Source organism: Chinchilla lanigera, unplaced genomic scaffold, assembly GCF_000276665.1.
Source record: "Chinchilla lanigera isolate Chin_1 unplaced genomic scaffold, ChiLan1.0 scaffold00095, whole genome shotgun sequence".
Lineage (NCBI taxonomy): Eukaryota > Metazoa > Chordata > Mammalia > Rodentia > Chinchillidae > Chinchilla > Chinchilla lanigera.
Window position 1 is genome coordinate 1215818 of NW_004955496.1, and position 12791 is coordinate 1228608.

Consider the following 12791-nt stretch of genomic DNA (forward strand, 5'->3'; position numbering starts at 1 on the left):
TTTCATCAATAGTAGATTTCTTAGTTCATAATTACACTGACAAGCCTCTAGAGCATACAACTTCACTACCTAATTTTTAACCATGTAAATTAAAATTTTGTTATTTTTCTCACCCATCAAAGAGAGGCAAAAGTAAAATTCCAGAGATAATTTTAAACAAAAGTCTAAGGATAATTGCAAATAAAAATCCAGAGATAATTTTAAAAACATGTTTACTCTATTGAAGATAGAAAAAATGTCCTCAACATCTTTTCAATTCCTTATAAGACATCAGACTTAATAAAACATATGCAAAAAAGTCAATTTTTTTCAGAAATGTATGATGGTACTTTGGCAGACAAAATAGGTAACTGTCTTTGTCCATACATTTTCCCAACAGAGGATTACCACCTTAACCGTCACGGTAACTCCTATTGCATGATTTCTGTGGATTGTGACTTTGTATTTGTGCTGATGCATGCAGGCTGAAATGGTACTAATGTGCAATTATTTTATCTGCTATGAAACATTTCCTTATATTAATCAACCTTTTCAACATTTGCCCTAGCTGAATCACATTGTTTCATGAAAAAGTCAAGAAAAAAGTTACTATTCATTTTCCTTAAAAGTTTGGGGCTACTCGCAATAATACAGCTTTGTTCGTTAGGATTTGGGAAATCAAAGACTATGGGGTGGCAGCGTTAGGTGTGTGTCTAGAAACACAGGAAACAGGAGGCTGGCTCATCCCGAGAGTTGAATGAGGGGTCTGGCAACAATGACAAACTGTCTCATAGAACCAGTGCAAAAGCGTCTTCAGTAATATTTTGACATAAGTTGTGTGGATATTTTAGCCTATAAGTATGTGGTTTTCATGATTCTATAGCCTGTGAAATGTTGCCCCTTTACACAGCAGTAATGGGAGATATCTGATTACAATAGACATAGAGGTGTGTAGTATGCTTATTCTGTAAAGCATGAACTTTAATACATATACTTGGTGCTTCTTATAACTGTTTCTTTTCTTAATTTAGGGTCCCCCTGGGCCTCCTGGACCTCAAGGACTACAAGGGCCAAAGGTGATTCTTTGTTTACTTGTTTCCCTGCCATCATATACAATGCAGAGAAGCCCATATTAAATAATCTGTGTTTTTAAGAAGTTCAGCCCCTGACAATGCTAGAGAAGCAAGATCAGCTTAGGAGAATGAAGAAAAGAAATTGAGCTAAAGGAAGAGGAAAAACTAGGAAGGAAGACTAGCAAAGAAGGCAGAGAAATGGGAATTAAATTAGGGAAAGACACTGAAAAAATAGAGACTATTAAACAAGAGCAAAACAGATTCAACACAAATTATAAGTACAAAGAAACACTAGCTGTGGTGTCCGAAAAAAGATAGTTTTTAAGTAGAAGAGGATTGTAGGATATCTACTTCGACACTCAGAAAGATCCTTCCTAATTCTTTTGTAATAAAAAAGAACAAGGGACGCTTTCATTCCTGAACCATTCATAAATAACAATTTTAGGAATTGCTCTTGAGTATTATTTTATAACACATTCTTTTATTATCTATATTCAGACATTCTGCCACTTAAGTCATAGGTAATGAAACGTACCAACCACCAATGGTAGAAACCTAGAATTAATTGATTGTAACTAAATTCTGTTGATGGTTTCCACTTTACCCCTCCAAACTGAGGTTTAGTCATTCAACCATGCCTGATCAATTAACACACAGCCAGGGATGCTGGCTTTTCAGAACTGAGCTACACATGTTGAAATATGACTTTCGTCACTGGATTCTTGTAGAAGATTCAAGCTGTTTCAAAACTTCATCTTTTGTTTATGCCGTGTAAGTCAGTTTATTTGTGATGCCTGTCCCGTGCACACATGTACACAGCAGCTTTTGTCCTCTTCTCTTTCTAGATGCTTAGAAATCTAGTGTTCAGAAAAATTTATTTTTCTTCTAAAGGAATGTAAAATACAGTCTTCCTGAGACCCTGGCCTGTGTGAGAAGTATCTAGAACACAGATTCTAGCTGTAAACAGATTTCATGTGCAACAGTAATGGAAGGTGTGGGGTTTTAACTTTCTATTTCTGCACCCTCGCCTAGTCCAGAAGAGATTTAACACAAAATATGCTGCAGTCCTAAGACAGTCCTTGTGTCTGATGAACAAGTGGGCCTGGATCCCTGTTCTTTAACTATTCCAGGCTCCTTTGTGGAGAGTTAACTAGGATCTAAGTTCTCTGCTTCACCACCTCACTTGACCAAATATCAAGAAAGCTAAACACATCCCCCATTTTGCACACCTCAAACATTTTCTCTACCGCTCCGGAACCTACAGAAGCCCAAAGATGCAAAAAAGGACCAGCTAGCTAAAAAGGTTACATCACTAAAACCTACTGCTCAAGTAGTATTTGTCTATTAATTCAGTTATTCAGTAAGTAATTTTTTGATCCTCTGCTCTGATGAGGGCCAAAATCTAGTGAGGGGACCAATAAAGGAATTCAGCAAAGAGCTTTCAGCGAGGGAGGGAAATAAGCAGGAGAAGGCACAACCGTGAACGAAGAGCTTTGGCTGAGAGCGTGGGCACGCATCACGTGGGAAGCCTGGAGTTCAGGATGACTTTGGGGTGAAACTGAATGACGCGGGGAACTGGCCAGCTGAATGTGTAAATGGTGGCGACAGGAAGGGCTGGCCCTCTCTCACCTCCAACCCTATTGCCCACCCCACAGTGGGCTCGGAATTGAACTCATGTGTTTGTGGATGCAGTCCTTTCCACATTCCCTGAGGCGTCCTTGAGAGGGTTGGGATACATGGGATGGGACACAGCTATGAATAAGAGACAGCAAAACAGACCTAGCTCAAGGGCCCAGCATGTCCTCTGTGGCCTGCATCTCAGACAGAACGGGAACCTATTCAACCAGCATTTCTCTCTCCTGTATCAAACAAGAATTATTTGATTTCTTACGCATCAGGTAACTTGTAACTCTTGCAAACCACATCGAGGGCTGAGGATGGACACTAAACCATGCATGAATTGCGCTGGTCTTTTAAGCATCGTAGGTCACATTGTAAAGCTAGAAGCCTTGCACGTATTCAGTCTGAATGAAGAGAGGGCCTGGCCACGTGTGTCCAACATCAGCAGACTTGCCCCATTTATTTCATTTGTTTACAATGACAAGATCATGCCTTCCTTAAATATTGGAAAGCTTAAATTTCATACTGTGGCCCATGGTTCTTAAAGATTTTTTTATCAGGGAAAGGAGCTCTAACTATTTCAACACCATGTTTATAACATCACCTGGCTCTTAAAGATTTTTTTATCAGGGAAAGGAGCTCTAACTATTTCAACACCATGTTTATAACATCACCAGGAAGCCATTCTAGAAAATACAGCTCTAGAAAATACACAAAAAGTCATCTCCCTTAGAACTCTCCCACACTTAGAAGTGTTTTTAAATTTTGTACAGTGTGGGAATCAGGGATATGTGTAATGGGATCCATACAAGTGCTCATTGATATAAAATAAATGACTTCCCTTTGAAGGAATTTGTTCAGCACTTTTTAAAGCAGAAAGGTGACTAGATATGTGTTGTTTGAATAATCTCCAGTGTATTGTTTAAATTTGTGTTCAATGAAACATCTTAGTTTAAGAAAGCTTAGATGTTTGCAGTTTGTCAAAGTTCAATAAATCATAATGGACACAATAAATTTTATTTCCATTCCTGGCATAGTATAGGAAATTGAATTGATCAAAAGTAATTTTTGTGGATTAAGATATTATCTGATTTATTATATCCTTCAGTGAGGATATTGTTTTCTGGACATTATACACTCACAGTTATTATGAATTTATTCAAACTGTGCCAGTTAAAATATGGCTATAAATTGCCAAGGCCTTGCATTTCATTCTTAGTTTACTTTTCACTAAAAATAAGAAAAATCATACAGATTTCATATGGAGAAAAAAGTAACTAACTTGAGTCAATGGGTGTTCTTAGAAGATATCATCAGCCATGAAATTCTTTCTATCAGTTTTCTTTCACCATTTTTTTAGCCTGCTTCTCACATGGAGGAAAAAAACAAAAGCTCTGAATTAATTTTAGCTACTTACAAGTCTCATCATACATAACCGTCAAGGAGGATGATCCCAGTTCCCTTAGTGAAGATAGGTCCTATGGAAGTATTCTTGGGCATCTGTTAAAACTCAAATTGTGCCTTTAACTGATTAGCATCATGTTTTCTTTAGCATAGTATGGTGGCAATAATAAATGGAAGCAAGCTATTGTTTGTATTTTAACAGGGTGAGCCAGGATCTCCAGGAATCCCAGGAGTTGATGGAGAGCAGGTAATTTTCAAGCCTATGTACCATTATTAAAAATATCATGATTGATGCTACTTTCATTCTAGGTTTGAAGCTAAAAAGTTATGTCTGGATATTGATATATGATATCCTCCTTCTTTTCTACCATCTGTTCTGGAGGCCACATGAACTCGGCAACGCAATTGGTTTTAAATTAGACTTTAGTTTTTATTTGTAAAAATATAAGTGATAAGGTTTGTTCCAACATCCCCCACCACTCAACCAGTGACTCCTCATACCTTATTAATAGATCTGTAACATCATCACCAATTTAGGAAGAATAGCCTGACTTTTGTCAGTGAGTACAAATGATTCATGATTGAAGTCAGCGACCGTAGTTACTGAAAAATAAGTTACTGTTTATATGTATTTTTGACAATGTTTTCTTTCCCAAGTAGAGATCATAAATTCCTGCATTCTGAGGAAAAACAGAAGCAAGGGGGGCACTTAGATTTCTATAGAATACAATAGCAGTCTCCTAAAACAGAGGTTCACATGCTTTTCTATAGAGCCTGAAAATAAATATCTTGGGCTTTGCAGGCTATATATTGTCTCTCTCACATATTCCCTTTTAACAGACATTAGAAATTCTGGCTATACAAAGACAGTCCCTAGGCTGCTATGGGACAGATGCTACATTTTGGGCGACTTCTTCCTTTTAAGACTCTTCCCAAAAGGATATGGACAACATTCAGAATCAAAAAAAAAGGGGTTAATTGGAAGGTGTTTAATGTTTTCTGAGCTTCCATTATTTACACAAGAAATGGCTAAAATCACAGATCTTATAAAAAAAAATCAAAGGAGTTCCTTTTTTTTTCTGTCACTGGGAATTGAATTCAGAACCCTTCACACTGAGCTACAACCCCAGCCCTTTTCTTACTTTTTATTTTGAGACAGGACCTCATTAAGTTGCCCAGGCTAGGCTTGAACTTTTATCTGTGCCTCAGCCTCCCAGAGTGCTAGGATTATAGTCCTGCACCACCATGCCTGGCTACAAAGGGATTCTTGATAGATCCAGTGACCATACATTCCTCAGGATGAAATTAAGCTTATGAGAAATGTTATTGTTAATATCAGAGCTGTATGTTGAAGTCATATGCCACACTAGAGAAACGTATAATAAAAAGGTAGTGATTTGCTGTATCAACAAGAGATCACCTGAGGGTTTAAAACCCTGGCCGTGTGACCTCTCCCACTATTGTTATTATAAATAAGTTGACATGAGTAGTGATATGCTACGTGGCCCTACATATACAATAGCTGTGTTTTTTCATACAAGCTTTAGTTCCTTGGGTTGGCCACGTTGCCGGTCTCTGTCATGAGCATCTGATTAAGCAGGGAGACTCATCCATCCTTTTGGGCACCAGCCCTCTCTCTCACCCACTGCATGATTTTGAACTAGGTGCTCGAGATAGGAACAGCTCCCAAGAAGAGATGTGTTCCCGTCCCTAAGTGAGACCAGTAGGTTCCTGCAGCCTAGAGGCCCTGTGCCGTAATAGGCATGATCATCTTCTCTCAAGGGTGAGCTAGCTGGTCAGACTGACTGAGATCCCTAGGATAAAAATACTTATTAGTAATAAAAGTTAATGTCAGTACTCATGTTAGGCAACTCAGAATTGTTAACACTTCAAACACACATTTATCTATTTCCTCACTGTAAAAAAAAGAATAAAAATAGCAGTCTGGCTCACCTCATAGAGATGTCCAAACAAGAATGCTGTGGGAAAGTTGCAATGTTTTTAAACATTGTGGAGCACTAGTGTACAGTAAACGATTTACCTGTCTGGAGCCTGGGCCATTGAAAACTGATGGCTGGAATTTTTGTGTGGTTAAGAAAAAGGAGAATAAGTGGGCAGAAATGGGAGAACATTGTTATAACACTAGGTTCTCGTTCAAATTGTACACTGTACTGGTACATTAAGAGCCATCAAATTGTTTTCAGGACTGGTAAGATGGAGTCAGCTGCCAATAAAATATATGAAATCAGGAGAAATGATGTCAAAACCTAAGTTCATGTTTTTCTTATTTAAATGGCTTCACAGAGTTTAAATCCCTTCCCTTACATGGGTAAACAGCATTGATTCAGTGCAGGTTTTTGTAAGAAGCAACTCTATCTAAAAATGAAAATAGAGTCATCTTAGCATTGGACTTAGCTGTTGACAAAATCAGTCTGCATTCTCTTTCCCTGGATGTAACTGTCAGGCATCATGTGCTTCTTACAGCCAAACCTTGTCATTTACAGGGACTCAAAGGCTCAAAGGGCGACCCGGGAGACCAAGGTACACCAGGTGAAAAAGGAGGAATCGGACTTCCTGGATTGCCGGTATGTTTATACTTCTTAGGATATGTTCTTTTTAAGACAAAGTAAAACTAGAAAAGAATCATTAACTGAACTCTCAATGATTCCTGTAGTGTTTTTATTTTGAATGATTTGAAGTATTACTGGTTAGTTACTGCATCTGGGGAACGGAAATGCGAAAGTATGTAGGTAAATGCATTACAAAGTAAATCTTCGTGTTTCCTGAATTGTCTTCATTAGAAGATGTTAAAATAAACATAATTGTTCACTTTGATTTAGCACGCATAATATGGGGGTGACTGATCCAGATAAAATACACCAAAAAAGTCAGTCAAAAAATATCGAACAATTAAAAATAAGTTACTCTCTAAGGTATTGTCCTTGTGTACGTGACACTATCAGACAGTGCTCTTATGGTTTCCCCATACTTTTTACCGAGACTTTGCAGGGAAAATATAGAAGCTATTTTTTAAAATGTATTGAACTTGCCTGCCCTACATCTTTTTAAAAGAAAGTATATAAATAAATGTCTATGAAAACTAATTTAAAAGATTTACCTTTGCTATTTGAAATGTGTTCCACCATAAAAGATGTAACATTTATAACCCAATTCATTTAATGCTATCTAAGTTTATCTAATCAGGTCCAATCTAGTTTTTTTTTTATCAACTTTGTATTTTATTTTATATATGACCCAGAATCCTGGATATTTTAGTAACTGCTATTATAAGCTAAGACACAAGGAGAGAAGGCCTCCTTTTATATGTTGTGCATAATATTACAAAACTTCAAAGAAATGGTGGGCTTGGAGGGGACATTCAGTTGTCCCTTCCATGTTGGAACTGACTTACCTACTTGCCTCTTCCTACCTGTTCTTCATAGGGCGCCAATGGTGTGAAAGGGGAAAAGGGAGACTCCGGATTACCAGGCCCTCAAGGTCCTTCCGTAAGTCCCCAGGCTGGACGTGCACAGCTTCTGAGCTGTCTGAGCAATGTTCTGATTCCCTAGATCCACCTATGCCAGATAGCTCACCGGGAGCAGAGACAGGGAACCGCTTGTTTGTCAACTGTAGAAGAAACACCAACCACCCTTGCCTAGAGAGAGATGGCCGGTCTCAACAGTCTGAGTTAGAGGCAATCTTTCAAAGGATGGTTGAATCCCAAGAAGAAAAAAGTCAGTGGTTTCCCCACAGCACTTGTGGGTAGAGTTTTGTGAAAAATACAACTTATATTCTTTCTTTTCTCCAGTTCCCTGTCTGCACATAGTGAAATATTTGCATTTCATGGTGATTGTGGCATCATAGCTTTTCTTGGTAGTGAGTTGCTTCTTTTCCTTTTAATGTACATTTGATTTATTTGTGCATTTGTACAACTGTATCTTTTTAAGCTATTGTGTTCTCATAAAGGAATTTCTAAACCTAGAGAATCAAACATCGCTTCCTGCAGTGCTTTCCTTCTCTGCAGCTGTTAATGGCCTTAGCAGAGCTGAGCGCAAGACCCAGGCTCACCCGCCTTATCTAAATGAAGTAACCAAATCCATGTTTGTTTTTTGGATACACAGATCATAGGCCCACCAGGCCCCCCAGGTCCCCACGGTCCACCTGGCCCCATGGTAAGTTTCCCATCCTTCCTGAACTGAACATACTTGTTTATTTATGAGTGTGCTGTAGACAAAGCATGAACACATCCTCATGAAGAGCCAGCATGTACTCTGCACTGCTCTCCGGGGGATGGACAGAAAATGTGAGGTGCTCTGAGATGTACGGACCTGACGTTGTTCACTTCCTGAACACATGTGCAGGAGACAGAAGAGCCTTGTGATAGAGTTGAGGAAAGACAGACAGATCCAGCAAGCTGTACTCCAACCTCACAGCATGAACATCGGCAAATCGGTTTAACCACTCATTGCTCCGTCTCTTAGCAGCAAAAAAAAATAATAACTAGGACCACTAAAGAATACTTCTAGCCATCTTTGAGGCTTGAGACCCTTTAATGAAGTGTGCACTAAATAAATAGCGTGGTAAAAGATGAGGTCTATTTCCACAGATGGCAGATTGAAGGCTCTTGTCCTTCTGTGGGTTGGTTACTTGTGATGATTTCCTGAACCAGGCCTAGTGTGGCCACAGGTGTCTAGCAGCGACCAATGGAGACAGCTCTGACCTCAGAGGTCTTAGGTCCAGTAAGGAAGGAAGCCGTCAAACAAGTGTCATCCTCAGTGTTGGGCTAACGACAGGTGCACCCAGACTAGCAGGTAGAAGGCAGAGTGCTTCAGATACTTTGATGAGGCAAGGTCAGGGCAGGAGAGGCAGTCTATAAGGCTATAATCATCTCTAAGGGGTCTCGGCAATCAAAGACACAAAAATACAGGTTAAGTAGTGTTCACCCTCCCCTCCTCCTATGATCTAAAGACAGTGTCGTTAAAATTATCCAAGCCACAGTCATCCACACCACTGCTATTTCATAGCCCCAAACAACTACAATTGGCCTTGTTTTCCCATTAGTCCATGCGTGCAGTACATAATGCTTCCATTCCTTGTGTGGAGTTGGTACCTGTGCATCGCACACCTTCCTCTTCTCATCTCCTGTCCCTCCCGCTCCTCCCTCCCTCCATCTCTTGATCCCATTCCCATGTGAGAAACATCTATCTCCCTGCTTCTTATTATCTTTTACTTGGCTCTCTATACTTTGGATTTCTCATATAAGAGAAACCATGCAATCCTGAAGCTTGTATGTTTGATTTGTTTCACTTAACATTATGGTCTCAAGATGCATCCATTTTCTTACAAATGATTCAAGTTTATCCTTCTTTATATCAGAGTAGTACTCCTTTGTGTATAAATACCACATTTTCTTTATCCATTCATCTATGGATGCACATATAGGCCACTTCCAGGATTCAGCTATTATGAATAGCACTGCTATAAGCATGAGTAGGCATGGATCACTATAATACAATGTCTTTAACTCTTTGGAGAAGACAGCTAGAAGGGGAATAGCTAAGTCAAATGGAGTGTCCAGTTTTAGTTTTTGGAGGAATCTCTATACTGATTTCTACAGGGGTTGTACTAATGACATTCCCACCAACAATGGGGAAGGATTCCTCCCCCGAACACACAGCCTCTCTGGCATTTGTTATTATTTCATTTCTCGGTAATAGCCATTCTTTTTGGGCTAAGATGGAATCTCAGTCTTATTTTAATTTGCCTTTCTTTAATAACCAGTGATAGTGAGCATTTCTTCATGTATTTATTGGGCATTTGTGTTTCTTGTTTTCTTAAAGCCAAGTTCATTAAGAATTTAGAAATGTCATACTTTTGGCTTTTTTAGACGCCCTCCACTTTGTTAGAAGGTTAAATTAGAAAATGCTGCATCCTGTTCATACAATCAAATTAATTACTTTAAAGTAACTTTAAATCATTATTAAAATGAGTTAAGAATACCTGATAACATAGCAGCCACTTAATGTAGACATATGTAAATAAATATCTAGGCACGGCTTAACCAAAATTTTTCCTTCTACTGTATGACTTCAGTGTTCACTAGTTAAGTGATTTTCTGCCCAAATATTTATTTAAATCACTTACAACTTTTAAAGAAATGTACAGTTCAGTTAATTTGATAATTAGTGTCTATATTTAGATTTTCATGAAAGACATTTTTATAGTGATTCATGTATGCATTATGACTTCCATTAGTAAAGAATTGTTAGGGCTTTAAAGAATTTCTCTTTGTAAAAATGAATGTAACCTAAATAATGCTTAGCCCCCACTGATCTTAAATAGACAGTGCTATAGGGTCCCATATGTAGCTGTGATCTTCTCTCTTCCCATCTCCTTTATATTATTCGTTGCCATGGGACTAGAGGTGTTAATCAGAAAGATCTCCTCTTCCCTAGTACTTAAGGTGTTGGACTTCTCCTTGGCAATTTTCTGGCTTTTATGTCCTATCTCTATTCTATATAAGTCCATGGAATACCTCAAATATTCTAGCAGATAAAAATGAAAATTTGAGAAGTAGGAGCAATGTCAATTCAAAATAGCTTCTTTCCTAATTTTTCTTCCATGTAATCCTGGCAGATTTTTCCCTCCTTCTCATTGGTGTTTAGCAGACAGAATTGCTATTAATGAATTTCCTATTGCAGAGCAAGGCAAGAGCTGGAAGGAACTTTGGTAGGTAGTCAATAACACCCAATTGCCTGCCCCTTGCTATGGTTCGACATGAAGATTCTTGGCTTACATCTCTTTTGTTACTTGATATAAAATTCATTTCTGCTGGGAAACAGCAAGCTAATTCTTAATTAAAAACTGTGTTTTCCATTTGCAGGGACCCCATGGACTTCCTGGACCCAAGGTAATCCAGCAAATTCCTTGACTGTGTGATAACCATGGGGAAGGGCGTCGGAAGCATGTCTGTCCTGTCTTCTTTATTTGTCAAGTTATGTTGATACTCTTTAAGCCTTTAAGCATCTAGATGTTCAAATCTCACAGTACAACATGCCTTACAACAAATTTAAGTAATTACCCTTAGAAACAAATTGTTCCTTGTTTTGCTTTTTTCTTTGTCACTGTGTATGTTTTCTAAATTACTGGCTCTAATATACTCAGGTAACCATTCAGAAGTCAACTGATGACATTCTCAGGGTAGGCTCAGCTGTAGATTTTATTGTTATAAACTAAAACTTTTGCATGTGCATAGCACCACTGCATCAGAGTGGCTGCACTAGCCAGCCTCTTGGTTTTGGTCCCAGGTGTGCTCTACTGGGAAGATCCCATCATTTACCTGCATTCCATACACTTTGACCTAAAAGTGAATGATGGAGAAAAGGCCCAGCCTGACAGAATTACTGCAACTTGCACTGCAAGGAGGTCTTTACCTTTGTGTCAACTTAGAGGGCATCTTAGGGGAATAAAATGAGCCCTGATATACAGGCTCTACCTTCCAGGGAGCGCAGGTGATAAGGACCTGTGTTCTGATCTCAGCTTTGCTTTTGACAGGCTTTGTCACCTTGGGCAGATTGCTGACACTCTCTGATTCTTCATTTACACAACCAGTAACTTAGCTCAGAGTTGTTGTTAGAAGTATATTTATGAAACACTTAACAAAATCTCTGGTGCTGTTGTTGAAAAACACTCTGTAAACAGCCGTTGTTATTGTCATCTTGTGACTTGATGCTTTGTTCTGAATGGAAATTTTCAAGATAGCTCATCCTTAAGGCTCCTTGAGATAAAGTTCATGGACGCCTGAAGGTTCCTCACTGGAGTTGATGCATTTAGAAGAGGGAGAGGGACAGTGTTGTTGGCAGTAGGCATAAGGTCGGGGTGACCCACCCAGCTCAGAGAGTGCAGTAGGTTCCGGTCACAGTCAGGAAGGCTTGAATTTCCTTTTCAGCATCAGGCCAGCAACGCCCAAGGGTAAGAGAAGTCCGTACCTCCTTCTTTCTTAGAATATCTTTCTTTCTACTAAGGCTGGAGTCAGAGTTTTAAAAGCATGGACTGTGCTGGGGGTCAGAAGAGACTACTTCTGCTTATGATCTTGATAGTTATTTAATCTCTCTGTGCTTTTTTCCCCACCTTGAACTAAATCCATGCTTCCCACTCTTAGCTTCTTGAATCTGAAGGTGCCACCAAACATCAGCCTGGTGGTAATGACCAAAGATGAAGCCGCCAGGATAGTTTTCAATTCCATGAGTGATTCTGATGTGCCATCGCCGTAGAATTAGAAGATGTCTAAGATCTTGTAGATGCGTAAAATAAAATGCTTCTGTTCATATTTAAATCACAGATTTTAGAAAATTGTACAATTGAGAAGACCTCCTAGATGATCTATTTGAGTTCCTTGATTTTATACTTGATAAACTACAAGCCTGGGAAGCTCATTTACCCCAAATCATTCAGCTGTGTAATGACAGATCTGAAACTAGAATTTGCTTTTCTTGCAGTGGATTTGACTGTTTTTAATCTGACCTCCTCTAATGCCCACTCCTGTCAGTGTACGGCTGCCCCCCAAAGAATCTCCCAGCCCATTGGTGCTGTTTTGCCTGTTCATCATCTCAAGATCACTTGCCAGAAGCACAAAGCCTTGATCTCAAGTTTACACTGGGTGCCTGAGGCCGTAGAATCACACTGACTGTGACTCTGATGTTCCCAGGACCACAC

General features: G+C 39.1%; 1 protein-coding gene across 8 annotated transcripts in view; it reads left to right on the forward strand.

Annotated features, from left to right (window-relative positions):
- Positions 1-12791, forward strand: part of Col25a1 (collagen, type XXV, alpha 1) — a 415634-nt gene that overhangs the window by 376344 nt on the left and 26499 nt on the right. For 7 of the 8 annotated variants that reach the window (XM_013505432.1, XM_013505431.1, XM_013505433.1 and 4 more), the window contains 7 exons: positions 380-403; positions 1011-1055; positions 4279-4323; positions 6581-6661; positions 7520-7582; positions 8198-8248; positions 10960-10986. In XM_013505432.1, coding sequence (XP_013360886.1) covers positions 380-403; positions 1011-1055; positions 4279-4323; positions 6581-6661; positions 7520-7582; positions 8198-8248; positions 10960-10986 — 336 coding nt within the window. The remainder of the gene's footprint in view (positions 1-379; positions 404-1010; positions 1056-4278; positions 4324-6580; positions 6662-7519; positions 7583-8197; positions 8249-10959; positions 10987-12791) is intronic. The other variant, XM_013505435.1, reaches the window with a different exon arrangement.